This window comes from Vicugna pacos, chromosome 29 (assembly GCF_048564905.1).
Source record: "Vicugna pacos chromosome 29, VicPac4, whole genome shotgun sequence".
In the NCBI taxonomy this organism is placed as follows: domain Eukaryota; kingdom Metazoa; phylum Chordata; class Mammalia; order Artiodactyla; family Camelidae; genus Vicugna; species Vicugna pacos.
The window spans coordinates 15,436,416-15,458,632 of NC_133015.1; the positions used below are offsets into that span (position 1 = coordinate 15,436,416).

The 22,217-nt window shown below is 44.1% G+C and overlaps 1 protein-coding gene across 7 annotated transcripts in view; it reads right to left on the reverse strand.

Annotated features, from left to right (window-relative positions):
* Positions 1-22,217, reverse strand: part of SULF1 (sulfatase 1) — a 127,382-nt gene that overhangs the window by 51,504 nt on the left and 53,661 nt on the right. For 6 of the 7 annotated variants that reach the window (XR_012065449.1, XM_072951837.1, XM_072951836.1 and 3 more), the window contains 3 exons: positions 20,380-20,452; positions 19,821-20,050; positions 8,005-8,244 (listed from right to left, as the gene is read on the reverse strand). Coding sequence is in view for 5 of the 7 variants with exons in the window: in XM_072951837.1 (XP_072807938.1) it covers positions 8,005-8,244; positions 19,821-19,992 (412 nt within the window). In the remaining 2 variants the exon portion in view is untranslated. Of the gene's footprint in view, positions 1-8,004; positions 8,245-19,820; positions 20,051-20,379; positions 20,453-22,217 lie in introns of those variants that run through there. The other variant, XM_072951840.1, reaches the window with a different exon arrangement.

Here is a 22,217-nt window from a genome sequence, read left to right on the forward strand (position 1 = left end):
TTACAGATGCCTCCACTTATATACATGAAGAAAGACAGTCCTTGGATGACTGGCTTGAGATGATGAAAACAGTTCCCAAAACCCTGGCATTTTATTGGGATTGCTCTTAAAGCACACATTTCTGAATCTCCAGCATAGTCAATGCGCATCATTTCTGTGTCTTCATGGGATACCTCAGCCTGCTCTCATCTCTGATCTACAACTGGCTGTAGGGCATCTCCATCTGGAGGTTTCTCCTTGCTCCTTAACGCAATCATTTAGAATGGAATGAATAATTTTCCCCTCCAAATTTACTTCTTTCCTCAGGTAGCCTTCAGTTCTCAGAGTGGCACCGGGTGTGCCAATCTCCCTGCCTTACCTGCCCTTTGGGTCCCCTTGCTGAGCGGTGACCACGGCCTGGAGCTTCCACAGGGGTAAGCGCTCTGGAACCCGTCCCTCCTTCTCTGATGACTCGACACCCCTCACGTGTGCTCAGTCTCCTGACCGGCTTTCCTGTCCAGACCCAGGGTCTTTCCATTCTCACTGCCACCTTCCTGAAGACCAGCTCTGGTCACTTCACCTTCTCCCAACCTTGGATGGGCCCTCCTGGTCTGCAGAATCCCGTTTAGTTTGATAGCTTGTGTCTGGACAAAATCCTTCTCTTTTGAACCCCATCTTGGCCTGGGGTTCATGAGCCCCCAGTGGTCTGAGGATTCTACAAGTTCTAGACTTTTTAAATTTTGTGTTTCCTTTAAGTTGTAATCTTTTACAGGCTGATTTGGTCTAAATATTTTCAGAGAGCAGAGTGTCCGAGTTGCTGAAGTGCATCCCCCTCACCAGACTGAGCTTCTCTGGAGAATTGACTCAAGACTGAGAAGCACAGCAATTTCGGTTTATTTGTTGGATGAATGTTTGTATATTGTATCTGCAAACGAATGAATCAATCAAGTGGTCACTTAGCAAACACCCACTGCTTGAGGATTTGGCCAGGATCCCCTCCCCTCCCCCACCAGCAGATGGGCTGGGGTGGGACAAAATGTCAGACGGTCTTATGTCAGATGTGACTCAGAATTTCCCTCTGAACTGACCGCAAGCAGTAGAAATTCTTCTAGTGAGGGGTTTTGTCTTCAGAGACCAGCCGTCTTTTCACACAGCACCACAAGATGGGTTTCTTTTCCAACAAAAGGCCACACGACCTGGGAGTCACAGGCAGCAGACCAAGGCCACACCCCACCAACACGACCTCAGCACGGGACTGGTTCCTGGAGCCTTCCACTTCCTAACCTCCAGCCCAGCTCCTCCCCCTGGCCGGCTCCTCATCCCCAGGGGTTCCCCCCCCCCTTTTCTCTTTTTCTATTTTCAAAGAAGTGAAAGATCACAGTGGTTTGGAATATAAAACCTGGAGCCAGCCTGCCTGAGTTCAAATTCTGGTTCTGTTCTTGGCTAGCTATCCATCCAGAGGTGAGTTACTTAACCTCTCTGTGCCTCCAATTCCCCTTCTGTGAAACCTCGAAGACGGTAATAATAACCCTGGTAGGATTGTCATGAGGATTAAAATAAAATATATGGAAATCACTGCAAACAGTACTTGGCGAGCTTACATCAGGGTTAGCATCACCATTATCAACAGCCTTTCAACTCTGCCTTCTGATTTGAAACACTGTATCGTTCTGCAGGGCAAGGAAATCCTGCTCTTGAATTCTGCACTTGTGCGTCTGAAAACCTTTCTTGAGAGGTTACATATTTCTCTTCCCCAGTCTGAACAACTTCTCTCCCCACTGGCTGACGTTTCCTGCTTAATTAGTTTCTGGATTTCTTTCCTGAGTTGTGTTCTCTGGGCTTTTTCCTCCCAGGGAAGCCACATCAAGTCATTCCTGCCCTTCCCTCATTGTTTCACTCGTTATTTAGCACTGTTTTCTACCCATTGCCATGGCTATTGCCCTTTCCCGTAATCCTCCCCTTATAAACCATTCCTTCAAGTCTCTTAATAGTCCATGTTATTTGCTTCAGAACTCCCTCCAGGTTTTCAGTGTCTTTGCGTTAATGGGGTGTAAAAAATGTACGGAGTATTCCAGATGTGCCCTCACCCATCACACTGGTTCCAAGAGCGACCAGGACCCCGTGCGTCATGAGGCAGCACCCCAGCGCTGTCAGCATCGCGTTACTCAGCCTTTCTCGTTGCTTCCTAACGCCGGGGCTCATTTGTAATCACCCCTGGCCTCTTTCAACATCACGCTTCCTGGCAGCGCTCTGCAGTTGATTATCTGGGCTTCTAATTATTTCCCTCCAGATGTACTGGATCTCTTTCCCGCTCCCTAAGGTGAATTTCCTTCTCTCGCCCATATTGCCTTTATATTACGTGTGGTTTGAAGTTTTTCTATCCTTTGGCATTGGCAAGTCAACCTAACCACTGTCTGAACATATCACTCACACACCATCCACCCCTCCTTCCATGTCCTTCTTTTCTCTGGGAGCCATTAAACACTTCCCTTCACAGCTGTTTAAGAAGGTGGGAGGGGGGGCTGGGTGACAGGGAGAAAGATCAGAAAGACCTGATTATAGTGATTGTTGACTTCAGGCCATGCCGCTTCTGTCCAGGATTACCTGTTACATAATACTTAGAAAAATTTCCTTGAACCATTTGAGGCAAAGGCATTTATTTTTAGGTCGGCAAAGAGAAACTACAGAAGATTCCTGACGTTGTAGAGAAGTCGCATCTCATTTAAAGTAACAAATGACATACTTATTGAGCTTTTACTCCACGTAATTCTTAGATTTGGGGTCGCAGGAATTCACTGGTAGTAACTAAAATGTACATAGTTTTGAACCAAGTTAAAATTATGATTTACTCTTCTGTCACCTTGGACGCATGAGTGGTTTCTCCCACTAGGTTGTAAGTCTAGGGGGGAAGACAGGGGTGTTACTTCATATCTCTTCAAGACCCACGTCTGGTATAGTTCCAAGCACACTGTGGCTCAGTAAACAGCATCCTACGGCGTGCCATCCCTCTGTTTGTGTACTCAGCAAAAATCGATACTATCACAATTCATAAAAATAAGAATATGTGTTTGTTTTACTGTAAGTGAACTCGACATTAAAAAACATCTCATATTGGTGGGAAGGGATAAATTGGGATTTTGAGATTTGCAGATACTAGCTACTGTATATAAAATGGATAAACAAGTTTCTACTGTAGAGCACAGAATCTTGTAATAGCCTATAATGAAAAAGAATATGAAAAGGAATACATGTGAGCATATGTATGACTAAAACATTATGCTGTGCACCAGGAAGTGACACAACACTGCAAACTCACTACACTTCAATAAAAAAAGGTTACAATGAAAAAAATCCTGTATTAGAGAATACTTGCTGTAAGTAACATACATTTTGTAATGCAAAAAGACCAATTAGAAAACTGATTAATTTGTCTACTTTGTTTTGCTACGAAAAGAATTCTTTGCGAAACATTTTATTGCAGGTAATAATAAATATTGGCCCTTCCACCCCAGTGGTAGGAAGCAGAATTAGTATGACTACAATTTAATCCACACGTGGCTTTATATATTCTGTGTTATGATTACACTTTGAACATTACCATTTTTAAATGAATCAATGTAATTACAGTGATTATAATAAAATGACAGTATAATTTTGGACAGGAAAGAGAACTGAGGAATCAATCTGGTCCTATCTCTGCCTTACATAGGTTAGAAACCTGGCCTGGGCACGTTCTCAAAACAAGTTCAAGGTGGAGTGAGGTCATGACTCCAGTTCTCTTCTGTTTTGGTTCAGGTTTTTTTGTTTGTTTGTTTGTTTTTAATATATTTATTTTCTTGTTTCCAACTTGGAATCTCTCTCTCTTTTTTTGTTTTCCCCTTTTTGTCTTCTTTTTTATTGAAGTATAGTCAGTTTACAATGTTGTGTTCATTTCTGGTGTACAGCTTAGTGATTCATTCGTACATATATTCCTTTTTATATTATTTTTCAATTAGAGGCTATTACAAGGTATTGAATACAGTTTCCTGTGCTGTACAGTAGGACCTTGTTGTTTATCCTTGGTTCAGGGTTTTATACTAACATTCGATGTCAACTCTCAAACACGGATTATCACTCATACCTTAAAATGAATGCCAGGTTTTACATTCATGTCTATATATATATACCCTCACAGAAATTTAAACTAAGACAATTTTTGAGCATATAGGCAGAATACTTCTCTTTATGATAGACTGTTTTCACTTCACTTAAAACGTAAAAATGCAACAGACACGTTACTGTAGTTTCCCTTCTTAAACACTCAAGTGGCTGTAGAGTCATATTTTCCATGAGTAACGTCAGAAAAATTTACGTTATAGCCAGCCCCAGAAATATGCCTCGGTTCAGAAAAAGAAAAATCATGTCATATGATGGTAAATACAATATTGGATCAATTCAGTTCGTTTAAATCCATGTATTCTGGACGCCTCCCAAAATAAGCCTCTTAGGAATTTGTCTTCTCTGAGTTGTTCTTCATAAAACTGATTGCAGCTTTGTGCTTTTCTCTAGGTGGATATTTATGTATAATACATAGTTCACTTTCCGTCATTGTTTTCCTTAGATCCCAGCTAAATACTGCAAATAATGTATTCATTATTAGGAAAACAATAAAATCTTTATACATTGGCTTTTTTCCCACTAGTTTAGCGGCTCATAAATAATTACGCTGGTTTAATGACTGCTCACTAATTCTCTGAATTTCCTAAGATGTCCGTCAGCCTGATGTGCTTATTTGTGGGTTTTCAAATGGGTCTCTGTCCCTGGTTGGATCGATAATTATTGTCACAGTGACATCTTTACTTCCTAATTGTCTGAGGCATGTCAATATTTTCCCATCAAAGATGAATTTTAATTGTATAACTCATTATCGCTGCCAGTTTAGGCTTCTAGCTTTTAATTTTTCTGATTTACTAACAGGCACATCAAAATTTATTTTCCTAAGTGCGTATCATCCGTTTTCTCTTCCTAGCTAAGTGTTTGGAAAATCCCATTTCCCTGAAAGAATTCCTTTTACTTTATAGGATGACTCACTATAAATTCCATTATTACCTAAGTGTCTAGACCCCTGGGAAGAAGGTTGGCTTCAGAATCTGACTTTGTTTCCAGGAGCAAATCTCCTCTCCCCGAAGAAGACAACTGACAAAAGCAGCCCCACTGGGCTGCGCCGAAGGATGGACAGTTGTTACCGGGAAAGCCTGAGAGTCTGCGGGTTCATCCTAGACCTGGGCCATGGGGTTGGGTAGCCTCCTGCAAAGAGCCCTGAAGACCTAGGTCCTGATGCCCACTCTTCTCAGAACATCAGATGTGTCACTTCAACAAGGCACCTTTATCTTGTGGGTCTAAGTTTGTTCATCTGAAAATAAGGGAGCTGAACTGAATTGTCTCGGACTTTTATTCAAGCTGTTGTAATCCACTGCAGGGTGGAATCAGCACAGTATAATTGGGGCAAGTCCCAGAATACACTGCGCTTCTTAGAAGCAACTGGTTTGTTTTTATCTTGGTGACCCCGTGGACTTTGTAATGGATGGTGGTTCCTTTTTGGCTTTTGCCATTTGGAAGCTGAGCTCCAGCTAGGCAGCTTTTCTCTACCACTCCATGGTGCGCCTGCAACTTGTATACTACCCTTTGCCTTATTTTAACTAGCCCTGCTCTTGGTTTCCATTGGCAGGCTCCTTATGGCTCTGTACCCTATTATGTTTTCTGTGTCTCCATCAGGCACTTTGGAACGAGGCATGACAGAAAGGTATGTTAAAGAAATAAGATAACAGGAAAGAGGAAAGACGTTGGAGTCAGCTGTGCTGGGTTCCTTCTGCCGCTGACTAGCTTGTGACCTTGGACAATCAACCCTCCTGAGTTTCCGTTTCTTCACTGGTAACACGGGCAAATCCTTTCCAGGTTGCAGGAAGAATTAGGTGAGAAAACGTCGCTAAAGTGCCTGGTACAGAGTCGGTAAGCATCAAATATTAACCCCCCCTTCTCTCCCTTTCTCCCCGACTACCCAGCTTTACTGAGGTCTAACTGACAATCAAAAATGCTACGGCTTATGGCCTGTGATCCGTAAACGCTGTGAGATGTTGACCACCGCCAAGCCCATCAGCATGCCCATCACCTCCCACCTTCTCCAGTTTCCATTTTTTTCCTCTGTGGCGAGAACATCCAAGTCTAGCCTCTTAGCAAATTTCAAGTACACGCTAGAACTTGGTCAGTTCTGGCCACATTGCTTGCTCTTCCCTAATTCTCCAGAGTTTATTATCTTCTTTTTCCCTTTTCTTGATTTAGCCCTGAGACAAATTAGCAAGTCCTCACTGACAGCTCTAAGTCCCGGCAGGTTCTCCGAGTCACCCGCATCTCTATTTCCTACGATGGACACCGTCCACGTCGGTCTGCATACGGTGAGAGTTCTAACTATGTTCCAACTCTCTCTGTCTGTCTCTGTCTGCTACTAGGCGTTACATTATAGGGAACCTGCAAGTTGAAAGTCACTGACTTCACACAATGCTTCTTATGAACAAAACACAATTTGGTGGTCAGAATCAGGAGCCAGGCATCAGGGGACCATTTCTGATTTTGCTTCTGAGCTGGTCACACAATATTTGAAATCCCCAGCTCAGTTATAAAATGGAACCAAGTACACTTGCTGTTTAGGAATCCTATAGGAATGTTTGACAGGTTTGCAAATTGCTTTAGAGCTCTCAGATGAAAGTTGCTATAAATTTAAATCACTTCTATGAGAAAACACACTCAGGATAAGGCACTTTGAGTAACCTAGATTCTCCCCTAAGCATAAGCAGACACCCTTGAGGTTCACGGGAGGAGTTTCCCCTAAGTGGAGAGCGTGTGAATGACAGTGCTGTCACATTCACAATCGATATTTGCATCCATAAATATCAAGTATGAAGTGCCCACAGGGCTCTGCAAAGAGGCAAATGGCCACATATTTCCTGAGTCCAGTGGGAAAGTTTAATTTCATTTTTAAAGAGATCTGAGAGAATACCTTAAACTGAAATCCTCCCCGTTTAAATCTTCAGAATAGAGACTCTTTAGACCTGAAAATCATTTTCAACAAGCACGCATGATGACACTTAATTCTTTTGAGTAAGTCTATGGGGTTCTGAAAAAATGATTTTTTCATCACAGCCCCTCTAACAATATCTCTGTTTTCTTTCATGAAAAAATGCTCAGAAAACCCAAGGAGAACATCTAAACGTTGGGCTGGGGGCAACCTCACAGGAAGGAGCTTTGCTTCCTTCTTAGAAAAACTGGCATGATGTCCCAGACCTCTCTTGAAGGAGGTCCCCGACTTTCAAAAGAACAGGTAGCTCAGACCCTCTTCTGTGTGGGCTAAACAAAAATAGCAGCTGCAACTGCTGGGGTGCCCCCCGTTTCCTGGAAGATGGAGGCACACACGTGAGACCTAAGAGCAACCCCCATTCAAGCTACAGAAACTCCAAATCCTATCAGTTACGAGTAAGTAAATGGATGAGTTAATAAGGTGCGCCTCACTGGTTTATTCATTCAGTTATTTATGATAATCTATTGTGTCGCTGATCCTGGGGTAGGTGCTAAGCAGTTTCAAAGCACTTGCTGGTTTCTCATAGACGTGATCAGCCAGAATTTGCCAACAGCTAAGACAAGCCCCAAGCTGCGTGGTGATGCCCCAAGATTTGGGAGGTTGAGGTGGTATCACAGGTTAACGGGATGAAAACTCTTCTGTTGTAGGTTCTCCTGGAAAATTCCAACTGCTGGGTGCTCTGATGGGGGCAACACTTTCCTAACATGTCCACTGAGAGTCATTCTGACTCTTCTCTAAGGGATCGCTCACTGGTACATTGGAAAGCAAAGGATGGGGAGATACTGGGAGAGCAAAGCCTAGACTCTTTCCAATGAAGGACTTACTGGAAATTCATGTATTTCACGACACAGTGCACTTTCCTGTGTCTGAGATGCATTCCCAGAGGCTCACGGGTTGGAAAGGTCCCCCTTTACCTGTTCTGTAGCCAGTGCTGTTAAGATAGACAGCAAAGGTCCGCGGCTCGTGCACCGCCTGCCACGAGGGGGACGAGCAGTTCTCATTGTTGGTGTAGACGTTGTGGTTGTGGACATACTTCCCGGTGAGCATGGAGGAGCGGGAGGGGCAGCACATGGGCGTCGTCACGAAGGCGTTGGTGAAGGTGGCCCCGCCACGCTCCATAATCTTTCTCGTTTTGTTCATGACTTGCAGGGACCCTGAAAGGCACGATGCCAGCACTGTTTAGCGGGGAGCACCACACAGACCCCCGCGTCTGTCATGTCGCTCAATGACTCTGTTCCCCCGACTTATTCACTTTCCGCCCTTGGCTTGAAGGAGTCTGTAATTTGACCGGCTCTTGTTTCCAGAACAAAATGCAACATTTGGGATCCTACCATCTCAAGTATATTGCAGAATAATAAACACATTTCAGCTTCTCCCTTCCTTAATAACAGAGGGGAAAAAATGCAGGCTAATCTGATAATTAAAGCTAGAATTTTAGCTATGGAGTGGATTCAAAGGCCAGCAGCCCTTTGAAGATGATCAGAGAGCATCAAAACAGAGCATCAAAACCCCTAGCCCACCACACACGCGCACTGCTACCGACACCGCAGAGATGACTAGATAGGTTTTTCATCATGTGAAATTAAAGAGGGGAAAATTTTTCCAATTAAGTAAAAGTCCTTCCAAAATGCCTGTATTTAATAACAATAATAAAAAAAAGATTTTCAGCGTAACTTGGTACCCCCTAGCAAACTCACCAAATACCTGCCAATTTTTTCTGTCCAGAGAGCACTCTCAGTTTATATTTTCTACCTGTTTGCATGTAAGGTTAAAAGATAGGTTGTTTGCTGGTGAAAGAGTCACGATTCCATTGCACTCAAAAGTATTTGCATAGTAGCAAAATATTCCATTTGAACTGTAAAGGATGAAACTGTACCCAAGATTGCTGAGGAAGAAAAAAAAATCTATTTCGATTACCCTATCCAGCCAAACACTTCAGCTGAAACGCATCCAAATACTGCAGGGGGAAAAAAAAAAAGCTCAGGCACCAGAATTCAATGGTCTTTTCAGGACTTGTCAAGAAACGCACTGCGAGTGCTCCAGCAAGTCCACAGCATTTGAATCCTGCAGCTTCACATTTCCAACTGGTCCTGCTTCTTCCAAAGAAAGGGGGGAAGTCTGTGTAGTTTTCCAGCAAGAAAGGAAATCGTCTTGCAAACCAGGCCAGTATTCAGAGCAGAAGAGAGGCCTGCAACCGTCCGAAAGGCCACGGTTAGCCTGAGTTTTCACTGTTCACATGAAACGTGAAAACAGAAAAGATGGTTTCTAATCGGGTCTCGTTAGAGCTCCCTAAATATGCTTCAGTTAGGAGGCTTCCCAAACTGCTTTTTCCTCCTCTGTTCGTCTTCAGGGAATCGAGAAACCTTTTTGTAGTCAGTGATCACCACGTGGCGTGCGCCCACTTCGTGCCAAGCATTCTGTCTACCTCAGCTCTCGCGGCTGATCGCTCCAGGTGCAGCATTAACAAAAGAAATGGAAAATTCCCTGCTGCCTCTGACCTCCGGAAGTAAACTATCTAGTCAAGAATTTACAGAGGAAAATCGCTCGGGGATGTTTGCAGAGCAAGGTCCCCAGGAGTGTGGCTACAGCATTAACAGCACAGACAAGGACAGCGGGGACTGGAGGCAATGTTTAGTAAGAGCTCTGCCACTGGAGATGAGGACCAATGGCAGGAAAGGAGGAAGAGAAACATGGGGAGGCCCAAGTGCAGCGTTGGCGGCACAGGGAAGTTGGTGCTTGCGGTGCCCCAGAGGTGGGAAGAAGTAAGTGGAGTGATGAAAACGGCACGTGGGTTTCTGGAATGAAAATGAATATGAAGCCTTCTCTGGATGAAATGGGAGGCAGAGTTAGCACACGGCTTGGAGGCTGGGCAGAGATGTGTGGATTTAACGGAATAGACATATGTTAAATCTGGCTGTGTCAAAGGAATGAAGGACATAATTAGAAAAAAGGTCTTTCAGAGGTGTAGCCGTGGCAAAGGGGGTATGTGCATGAAGGGGAGAAAAGACTGGCCCGTCAGCGGTACAGCCAGGGGGGTGCTGAACCCACCACATGATGAGAACTTGAACCAGACTGTGCCTCTACTTATCTATTTATAATTATTATTATTACTTTTTGGTAGGGGGGGAGGTAATTAGGTTTTATTGCTTCCACTTGAGCTATACCCTCCCCCTGGATTGTGCCTCTAAGGTGGACTGACTCTTGATCAGACCCAAGAGACGCTGGGATCCATCAGAAGGCTGAGCGTTGACTAACACCTCACAGTTTTCAGCAAGAGAAGAAAACTGGAAAAGCAATGGTTTCACTGTTGCTCAAGAATTAATTAAAAACGAACATGCCCTGTAGAAGATCAGAGAAGCGCACTGTAGAAATGTGTTTCATATTTGTGTTGGTTGGTCATCCAGGGGGAAAGATCCTGGAGACAAACAGATGGATGGAGACACAAGCGTGGGAAGGGAGACTGAAGCAGGGGTGGACTTCCATTCACTTACTCCTCGCTCCTCTTCAGAAACCTGCAGTGATTGCTTATGGTAATGGCTTGAATTTGGGGAAAACTCAGCAAACACTGTTGACCAATTTTTATTGCTTATCAGTCTCTTCATTTCAACGAATGACGTCTTAGAGTTTCTTTATAAGCCTCACTGGATTCAAATTAAAAAAAAAAAAAGTAGCTGGAAGCCATCCTCCAAGGTCCCGAATAACAAAGCTGCAACCTCACGTTGACAGACTCATTTGGAATGCAACATGGAGTGGTAGGTGGAAATCTGAGCAAAGGTCAAATAATGTAAAAACTGAGGATGAAAACTGTGCTCAAGGCATAATCTCTGGAATTGCCCCAGCCGGGACTCTCCTCTCAAAGTATCACTGGTTTCTGAATTAACCGAGCTGGTTGTGTTGAGGAACTAAACAATCCCCGCAAATGCTCTGCTTCAACCAGTCCCCGGGCCAAAGGGAACAATGGAGACATTTGGTCCCTGCAGGTACTATGACCCTGGCTGCTCCACTGGCGGGATTCCTCAACGTGGGTGTCTGGCTTAAAGTTTCTCAGTAAAGAGAGGATTCTGAGACAATGCTTCCCCAACTTTAAAAATTACCTGGAGAGCATTTTAAATCCTAGACTCGAGGGCCCACGCTGAGCTGCTGATTAAGTAAGACCTGGGAGGGACCTGAGAATTTGCATCTCTAGCAAGCTCCCTGATGCTGCCGACACTGCCTGTCCGTGGACCGCTCCTAGGAAAGTATTGGAGACCCTTCACAGAGGCAGGGAAGATACTTTGGGTGCCTCACTTTAAGTGAGCGAAGTGGCTCAGACTGCTTCGAAGGCTATAAGACAGGCAGACAAGAAGAGAAAATATTGATTCATATTTAATCTCACTGATTTTATACTTGCTCCCACTTCTAAGTGTTCCACATGTACAACTCATTTAATCCTGTCAATAACCTTTCATAGTGGGTGCTATTATTTATTATCCCCATACCATGGATGATAAAACTGAGGTGCAGAAGCATGAGGCACCGTGCCCAGAGACACAGAGACCCTAAGCAGCGGAGCCCAGACGCAAATGCAGGCAGTCTGCTCCAGAGTCCACGCCCTTAAGCTCCATCTCGGCTGAGGACTGGCTGTGACATGGATGTTCTCAAGACTGAGATACAGAAATGATGTCTGCTCGTAGCTAAGATCTGTCTCATTCTCCATTCTCGTATTTCGCTTCATCTGGCCTCTTAGGGGAGATGCTAACAGACACTAAAGCCTGTTTAAGAGCTGAAGTGATTTCAGTAGCTCGGGCCCAGGTGTGGGTGACTGGGCAGCACCATTGATGGTTCATCAGGAAATTCTATCAAAAGCTATTTTGCATAAATAAAGCTCACAATTACGCATTTACAGCTATTGGGAGTAGGGCATGGGACAATGTCCTGTCCTATGGTTGAAAGGGCTCAGTGTTCATCTGAAATTCCTCCCCTCTCTGGGTTTTAGGCCTTCTTTGGTGTCTACAATGCAAATTGTCCCAATGTGGATGGACCTGGAGATGATCGTTCTAAGTGAAGTAAGTCAGACAGAGAAAGACAAGTACCATCCGATGTCACTTACATGTGGAACCTAAAAAAATGACGCAAATGAACTTATTTACAAAACAGAAACCCAGCTCACAGACACAGAAAACAAACTTATGGTTATCGGGGGGGAAAAGGAGGGGGAAGGATAAATTGGGAGTTTGGGATTTGCAGATACTAACTATTATACGTAAAATAGATAAACAACAAGGTCCTACGGTAAAGCACAGGGAACTGTATTCAATATCTTGTAATAACCTATAATAGAAAAGAATATGAAAGATATTATATATAACTGAGTCACTATGCTGTACACCAGAAACTAACACAACACTGTAAATCAACTATACTTCAGTTTAAAAAAATAAAAAAATAAAATGCCAGTTGTGCTGGTTCTCAGTTATCAGAACAGTCATTTCCTAGGGCTGGTATGAAGCTTAAGGCTGAAGATTCACCAGAGTCATGAGGCAGGGCTGAGGAGGATGAGAGTGAGGAAGGAGCGAGCCCTGGACTCGACCTTGTGGGGACACCTCTGGATTTTTGTCATAGATGAGCTTGAATAAGTCATTTGCCCTCTTCTGGTGTGTGCTTCTCTGCTGTAATGTGGAGCTAACACTGGCGCCCTGGACTAGTTCACGAGGTTTTTGAGGAGCAAGTGGCACGAGCTGTGATTTTGCCTGGTGACCACCTCAGCCCCGACACGTTTAATTGACTCTGGCCTTTCCCATCTCCCTCTCTGCAATCACATCTGAATTCCAAAAACTATGATAAGAATACGGAGGTTGCCACAGACCGAATGTTTTTGTCTCCCCAAGACTCGCAGGCTTAAACCTAACACCTGAGGTGCTATGTTGGGGTGGGGGGGCTCTGGAAGGTGATTAGGTCCTGAGGGTGGGGCCCTCAGGAATGGGATGAGTGCCCTCGTAAAAGGAGCCCCTACGAGCTCCCTCGCCCTTTCGGCTGTGTGAGCACACAGCAGGAAGGCAGCTGTCCATGAACCACAAAGCGGGTCCTCACCAGACACCGAATCTGCTGGAGCCTTGATCGAGGACTTTTCAGCATCCAGAACTGTGAGAAACAAATGTCTGTTGTTTCTAAGCCACTAAGCCACCTGTCTATGGTATTTTTTTTATAGCAGCCGTCACGGACTAAGACAGAGGTCAACTACCTCGTCTACGCTTCAAAACTTAAAATGTTGACGCTGGCCTAAAGACATCAGTTCCCCTCCACCCATCGCACGCTGTTCCCCACATCCCACTTAAGCAAAAAGCCTGACTTCATTATCATTTAAAATTGTCCTTTGAGGGGCCAGCCTGACAGGGATGCTGTGAAGTGACTGTAATTAAGTCCAGTAGCTGGCCTGGGGGCACTGCTGACTGGGCTGGCGTGAGGACAAGGAAGGTCCAGGCCACAGCTGAGTCTCAGGGATGCCAAGAAAAGCTGTCCCAGCGCCAGAGTTCCAGGTTGGGACTGGGGACATCTGCCATTGCTCCTGCAGGAGATGCTATGACAGCAGTTGGCTGTGGACCAGGAGGCAGCTAGGTCAGTGGTGACTAGGAGGGGAGAAGTGGCCCTCTTCGGTGATTCTGCGAGGTCTGCCAGGTGTGCAATTTTGGTGGAGTTAAAAATCAAGGCTCCAGGAACAGTCCTTGGAGGGAGGATGTAATAGGTTACCAAAAACCAGGAATTTAAATCATTCTACACACTTCAACTCATTTATTTCCGAATCACATGCGTGAAAAAGGACAAGGGGGAGAAAATGTCCCACTAATCGGAACGAATGTACCAAAATCACAGAGAGCTTAGTTTACGTCACATACATGTCAAACTTGACGACAAAGCTTTGTCTTTCCTGATTCAAATACCTTAGCAATTGATTACTCAATATTTTGCACTATCAAACATTGGAATTTTCATCGAGGCTATTTATCATGTCCAGAAAAACTCACAAAACCAGAAATTCAGTAATACATTTTGTCATCAGCATCCCTTAAGGAAGTCCCAGGTATGTGGAATTCACACACACCTGGCTTCATAGAGAGACACACTCTGTGTGAATTGCAGCAATTCATGGTTTGGTAAGTGACAGCAACGAGCAAACACAGCTCTTATTAGACGTGCAGGGTGTTTCTGGATGCCATTGTTTTACGATAAGGTAAGATCTGTGCTTTAAACATATAAATGGCCTGGGCTACACACATCTCTGCTGTTTTCTTATGCCAACAGTTAAGTATGGAGCCCTAAACAGTGACGTTTCCCATATTAAAAATGGCTTTATTGGTCTACTGAATATTTTAATTCCGAAAGTGCTAGGAAAAAAATAACATGATCAAACAGTATACCTTATTCTACCCAAACGATTGCATTGTTAGGAAAAAAAAAAAACCCATGTGTTTCAGCTAAAACCAGAGGAAGGAAAACAAGCTGGGGGAAGAGGGAACTGAGAAGCAGATAATAAATCTGTCTGGAATGTTTCCAGGTCACGAGGACTCATTATTTTTTTCCCCTTAAGAGCTAAAGGCCATTAAAAGTGGAGACTAGTTTTTCAGGGGAATGGAAGGCAAAAAACGCCTCGAGGGCTAGACAGAGAAGGTAGGCAAGTGAAGACAGCCAAGCATAAGAAAAAATCACAGGGCTTCTGTCTTTCCAGTTTTCCACATTTGATAGAGATGTGGGGAGAGAGAACTTTCTCCTGACTGTTAGAAAAACAGCAGTGTGGGCATGGTGCAGATGGCAGCTGCCCCTTGGCCTAAGCTTTGGGGAGCAGTGGAGAGTGGTGAGGGCCATGATGGCGTGGGAAGGCCATGTCCCACCTAACAGGGCAGCTTTGACGCCCTTTAAGCATTTAACTGATGGCTGCCTCACAGGAAGGTAAGCCCTCATTCCTCTGAAATTTCAAGAAAAGTCAGAATCTGGATTTTTATTTCTTTTCATGGCAAATCACCTGATTTTTAAAATGTTGCTTTGAAAACGTGTGCTGGTCAAGCAAAATGCCACCGTGGGCTCATTCTGGACTGTGGATGCTGTTGTGGATGCTGTCTGTGGCTTCTGCTTTAAACAAAGTATTTCCATGTATTGAAGGTTTCTTAATTCTACTTCTAAGAGACGCATGGGGTCAGCATCACTGACAGGTTAGCACCAGAGCCATTTCCTAAGAATTTAAGAATTAAGTCAGATCAGTGGTCTAATGAGCTCAATACCTGGCTTCTCAGAGTGGCACCAAGGGACCATTTGGGAAAGATTTAGAGCCCAACCTCTTAGTTAGGGGAGTCCCACAAGCATTTCTGATTTGCTTCTTTTTGATTTGTAAAATATTTCAAATGCAGGGAAAAGCAGAATAAATAACGTGTCTCCTAGCTTTATCAAAGCTTAACATTTGATCACAGCTGCTTCAGACAGTTTTAAAGTTTTAAAATGAAATGTGGATACCACTGATGTTCTTGGTTCCCCCTCCTTCCCCAGAGGTAACCATCAGCCCAAACTTCATGTTCATCATGTCCATCTGTGTTTTCCTAAACTCTTAAAAATCAGTGTAAATCTCCCACCCATTAATGTAGTCTAAGAACCTGACCTATTTACAAGTAGAGGCACAATCTGAACTACTTCGTAAGTTGTGAAAAAAACAAATCCAGAAGTCCGGGGACCATTGGTTAAATCACTTAATCTTTGCACGGATTAAGTTTTCTCCTGGGATAATGATCTTTGTCCCACCCACCCAAGATGGGTGGGGTGACAGTAAAATGCAATCATAATAAATGGTCTTTAGAAAAAGACAAAGCGTTATCCACACATAAGGTTCTAGCGCTTTTATTAATAAATTCCTTATGTGTCTTACTCCCTTCATGAAGTAAAAAGTTTATTTTATTTGTCCTCCAAGTTGAGGGAGGGGCCCCCCCCGAGGGGCCCCCCCTACAGAATAAGAGCATTCCTTCCCAGCTTGATTTTATAAACTTGGACTGCAATCCTTCTCAGCCTTTGTCTTTCCAGAGAAAGAGAGAGAATTGTTCTATTCTTACCCAAAAGGAAATGTATTCTACTACGATTTTTGTAATGGTTTTCCTAAGCCTTTCCTAGGTCTGTTATATCCTTCTGGAGGCACAGAAGCCAAAAATGCCTGCAGTATTACAGGTGCAGAAGCTTTGCTTAGGCAAAGATTTATTCAATATTTGGCAAACACAATTACATGTAAGTAAAAAAAAAAAAACCAAAAAACCAAAAAAACCCAAACCCAAACCATATCGAAACCACAGTGAGATACCATCTCACACCCATGAGGCTGGCTGTTATCAGAAAACCAGAAAATAACAAATGTTGGCAAGAATGTGGAGAAATTGAGGTTGCAACCAGCCCGAACTCTTATGCACTGCTGGTAGGAATGCAGTTGCTATGGAAAACAGTATCGCAGTTCCTCAGAAAATTAAAAATAGAATTGTCTGATGTTCTAGCAACTCCATGTTTGGGTAAAAACCCCCAAATAATTGCAAGCAGAGCCTCAAAGAGATACTTATGTTAATGCTACTATATTCGAAGTAGCCATACCCACAATAATTGAAAAGCGAAGCCACATTAATGCCTATCAACAGATGTATGGATAATATAATATGGATATACACACAATGGAATATTATGCAGCCTTCAAAAGGAAGGACATCCTGAGACATGCTGTTACACAGATGAACAGTGAGGGAGGACATTACCTGAACTGAAACAAGCCAGTCACAAAAAGACAAAAATTGAATGATTCCACTTATATGGAGTACCCAGAGCAGTCAAATTCATAGAGACAGAAAGTAGAATGGTGGTTGCCAAGGGCTGGGGAGAGGGGGCATTAATGTTGAATAGCTACTGAGTTTTAATTAAGATAAGAGTTTTGGAGATTGGTTGCACAATAATGTGAATGTACTTAACACTATTGAACTGTACACTCAAAAATGGTTAAGATGATTAAAAAAACCCAACCCCAAACCAAAAGCCAATTAAAGTCTAGAACAGTAAATTTCAGGAAGAATTATGAGAACATTACAATCAACCAGGCAAAAGTCTCCATTCAAACAGTACCCACTACCAAGAACGTAAGTTTTCTGCCAAGAAAAGAGGTCTTCCCTAAACTCTTAACCCATGGCTCACTGTGGTTCACCATCCACTTATTCTGCCCATGGGATAATCAGACTCATCTCATGCTTCTGTTTTCTCAGAGCCTAGGAATTACAGGTTGCATTTAGGAAGGTCTCAACAAGTATTTGTTGAAAGAGGACTGATAAATGGGGTCACGGCTAACTGTGTAGCTGTGGAAATCCAGGTTCCGGGTTCACCATTTCCTAGCTCATCCCAGCCTGCTCGACTTCTCTACGTCTCATCTGCCATAAGCATAAGCTGGAGAGAGTAGTAACAACTACTTCATGGAGCTAGATTGTGAAGATTGTGAAGATTAGGTGAGAGAATGTTTAGCATGGTATCTGGCTGGAAAATCAAGGAAGTCAAAGCAAATATTCAGGAAAGAGCTGAGCTGATGGAACCTGGTCTGTGACTCTTCACCATCATATCCATGTGCTTCCAGCAGAAGTCAGTATTTGATAATTGCTTGGTAAATATTTATTGAATGAATGAATGAACTGCAGGATAATGGTGAAATTTTGAATTCTATTAAAAATACATTTATCAAACAATTCCTTAATTTATTTTAAAGACAAGGGCTATATGTTGAAGAGGCAGATCATGATGGAGACTTGTATTTATTTCTGGGAATTGTGTTGGCTTTTTCAGGCCCTTATGGGGTCCCTGTCAACTTTACTCAGTTTGCTTAGCACCTGCTATATTCCCAGACAGTCCGAGTCAGGACTGCAACATAAATAAAACACTCCCCGCCCTCTAGTGGCTCTCGGTCAAGTGGAACAGACAGGTGGATTAAGGGTCATACTGCGGGAAGGTCCAAGGTGGTGCAAAGGAAAGTTCCATCCGTCTGCTGGAGGGCAGGACAGTTTCGGTGAAGGAAGACCCCCAAGGGCAAGGCATCTGAACTGGGTCATGAAGAATAGGTGGGGCTTTTCCAGGTGGAGAAAGAGGGGAAAGGCAGAGTGGATGAGATGTACAAAGGCATAAAATACAGGAATGGGAGATGAAACCATCAGACATCTTCAGGGAGGTGGGAGGCGTCTCCACAAAGCACAGAGCAGAAAAGGGGGAAAGGAAAATAAACTTACAGAGATGCAGGAGAAGGGGTGATGGTCCAGGGCTCATCTGCCTGCAGAGGAGAGGGCTTAATCCTCTTGGCAAAGGAAAGCCATGGCAGGTTTTAAGCAAAAGAGACTTAATCAGATACTTGCATAAAGCAAATAGGCGGGGGGACCAGAGGGGACAGGTGGGTCAGGTGACCAACCAGTTAGGGAAAAACTGGGAGAGAAGAGAACCGCTTCGTTGAAAGGAACGAATCTGAGACATGTTAAGAAAGGCGACTTCAAAGATGTTCGCTTCATTTTACTTGCTCTGTAAGTGAATGAAAACTTCAGCCACCAGCCACATACAAAGTCATACCTATAAGACTTTTCATTTTTGGCATGTTGCCTGAAAATCCATAGTCTTGTTTCAAAAGTAAATGAGAGAGAGAGAGAGCAGACTCTGCAAATCGCCTTCAGCAATCATGACCTCTGCTGGCTTTTAGTGCCTTTGATTCCAGCTGAACCTGAAGAGCTTACTTTGTCGGGATTCTGTGGTGTGGTTTCCAACTGGAACTCAAAGTCCCCTTCCCTGAGGATCTAGTTCCAGCCTGGAGGGTTTTAGCCTCAAAAACCCTGGCCAGAGGAGCTCAGTAAGGAAGCCCAAGCGTGCTCTGCTGGCACAAAGTATCTAAAAGATACTAGAGATGGTCAAGTTGAGTGTGATGGGTAAGCCTAGCTGGGTGGTTCCTGAGAGGGAGGAATTTGGGTCCAGGAATGGAAATAAGTGGTGGCCACAATCTGTAAAGGCAAGCTTTTTATCTGTTCTGGGGGACCCTAGAAGAACCTGACCCTACGCTTACAGGCAAAGCCATAGAGAAGGTGCGAAGGTGAGAAACCCATCAGGTGAGGCCGAAGCTAAGCTGGAAACACCGAACTTTGGCAGGCTTTCTAAGTGCTCTAGAATTAACCCAGGGGAGCAAATTCTTCAGAAAAGCATCATATCGAAGGTGGTGGTGGTGAATTACTCCCTGAAGATACCCAGAATGTTGTTAACTTTCAACGCCCTGACAATTCCAAGCTGTGAATAAACCATTCACCTTAATAACAATGACAATTGAAAAGTTTCTTTTGTATCCACCTATGTTCATATGCATTGCATAGTTACAGTCACAGTCCTGTACTCTTTCAAACAACTTTGCCCACCTATTCAAAAAATTTCTTGACGTTTCCAAGGTGCACGATCCAAATCCTTGACCTCCAGTCTCATGCTTACTCCCGCCCTCCGTCCTAGTCTCCTGCCCCCCACCCTCGACTGCTACAAAAACTTAAGACCAGAAAAGTAATGTTGAAACACAAACCAAATGCCTTATAACCAATACAAGTACCTTTTATAACCTCGGCTGTTGGTTAAAGTTCTACAATTAAGTGCCAAACCCCTAAATGTTCGCTGACACTGACAAGGCAGAAGGTCAGCAAATCCTTTGAGCAAAAGAGACTAACAAGCGAAAAATCCAGCATCTCACCCAGCTCCACGTCTTGATCATCGGTGAGCACAAGGATGATGTTGGGTCGGATGTTTTTGCGCTCCTGCTGTATCCGTCCTCTGAACCTCGGGGACCTGACAGTTGAACAGAGGCTCCCCACCAGTTCCGTGCCCAGGACAGCCAAAACCAGAGCACAGCAAGAATACTTCATTGTGTTTGGTCCAATGTCGCAAAACTGACAAAATGTCTGTCTCTTGGTTCCTGCAGGTCTGGGCAGTCAGAGAAAAAGGGAGAGGGAGAGACGAAAATGAAATCCAAACCCCAAACACAGTTGCAGAGAAAGGGCTACAAGCGCTCAGTGAGAACTGGCACATAAACTGGCAGAGGAAGGGCTGCCCGTGAGTCAGAAGCAGCAGCAAACCCTTCCAGGCGGTGGGTCTTTTTTTGTGTTATTTTTTTTTTTAAGCGCTTGATTATTTTGCAAATTCACTTTTGTCCTTTATTCCCATTCCAACTTTTCCGATTTCAAAATTCGTTGCCAAAATAGAATTTCCAACACAGAGCTCAGATGGAAAAGCTTTCTCATGAGAGCCCGTACCTTGAACTGGGTATCCTGGTTGAATAATCAGTTTCTATACCCAGAGGTATTCAGAACATCTGCAGATGGGGTCCTGGAAGGGGGAGGAAAAAAAAACACAAAGGAAACGTCAGTCAAGGATTTTGATACAGAGTTTTGGTCTGAAATAACTCTCTTGAAACAGCATAACTATATATGTATAATTATGCATATAAATATATATAATTTAAAATCTGTACTTCAAAAGGCAGAAGCAACTGCTAACAGATGACTCCAGTAATATCTTCACTTCATAATTATAAAGACGGTGATATGAGTATCATCTCTGCTCACACTTTAACGGTACTTTAAACATTCCCCCAAAACGAATGACTGACAGTGCCTGTGACACCACAGTGCGCCGGAGTGGCTGCACGGGGAGCAGCTGGCACGGGGGGCGTGCTGGGGGAGCATTGACTCACCTGTGTAGGCTACTGAGTACTTATCAAGCAGAATGAAACGCAAAGCTGTCATTTGTCATCTGCATGATGTCACTCACTACCCAGGAGAGTTCTTTCTGCTGACAAAGACTTCATAGTCAGTGACTGGGAGGGCAACCTTTCCCAGCCTCTAAAAAGCTCCTAACTGTCCTCCATCAATCACCAGGAGAAGGGACGCTTCCTCCGGGCTAGGCTGGTCCCTCGGTCCAGCCCACATCCTCAGCGCGTCGGCGCCTAAGGGGACAGAGCCCTCCTCCGACTGTCAGCACCAGCCCTACTACTGTCCAGACCTGGTGCAGCGCCGCCAGCACCGAGGTTTGACTTTGCTGCAGCAGATCTCAACCTGCAAAGCGAAATGATTGATTGGCTCTGAGGCTGAAGATTAGAGGCGACCCTTTCACATTAAAAAAAAAAAAATCAAATTTAGAGGGGAGTGCTACAAAATCTTTGCAAATCTGCACGGGAGAAGAGACTTTTGAAAGGGTTGGGAAGTTGCCCCTTCCACTTTAGAATGCTAACCTGCTGAAAGCTTTTCTCTTGTATGTCTGAAAGATAGCAAGGGGCTCATTAAAAAAAAAAAAATCCATCTCTTGGATGTCATGAGGGAGCATCTGTATGGGAATTTCGGCTGCCCTAAAGTTAATTAGACAGCAGCCCGCTCCAGCAGCCACTCTGCCCCCACATACCTGAGGGTCTGTCTTTTGATCCTCAACAATAAACCGGCATCAGATAAATAAGCACAATGAATTAAGGGTGAGGACTGCAAAGCAGAAGGAACGGGACTCCATCGCTCACTTCCACGCCTTAAATGCTGGAGGGTGACATGAGGCAGTGAACGAAGAAAGAAGAAAGACGGTGTACTGTCTCCCCCCTCCCCTCTGCCATACACATTGTTTTACACAAACACACACACCCCTATTATTTTAAACTTTATGAGCTGTTTTGTAAACAGTTCTAATGCTTTTCACTCCGCAGCCTGTAATTATTCTTCCAGAGGGAGGGGCGGGATGGAGAGAGAGAGACTCAACAAGAACTAGGTTTTAAAACAAAAATCCAGTGTCTGCAGCCAGGCAGCCCTGACCACGTTATCCGCAGAGCTGCAAGCAAGCCCCCTCCGATGGATCCTGTGGTTCTGAGAAAGTCAACAGCACAGGGTTTGGTGTGTGTCTGTGTGTGTTTGTAATAACTCGGGGTTGTTGCAGTGATTGCTCTGCACGCTGGACCTGCAATTGTTCTGCCCTGACTGTTTGGTTTCTGGGCATTTGTTTTAAATCGTGAGAAAACTGATACAAGCACGAAAGGACAGGAAAGCGAAAGAAAGAAGTGAAACAATGGCTTTCTCCCACAGAGCGAGCATTGGGCGAAAAAAGTTACACACAG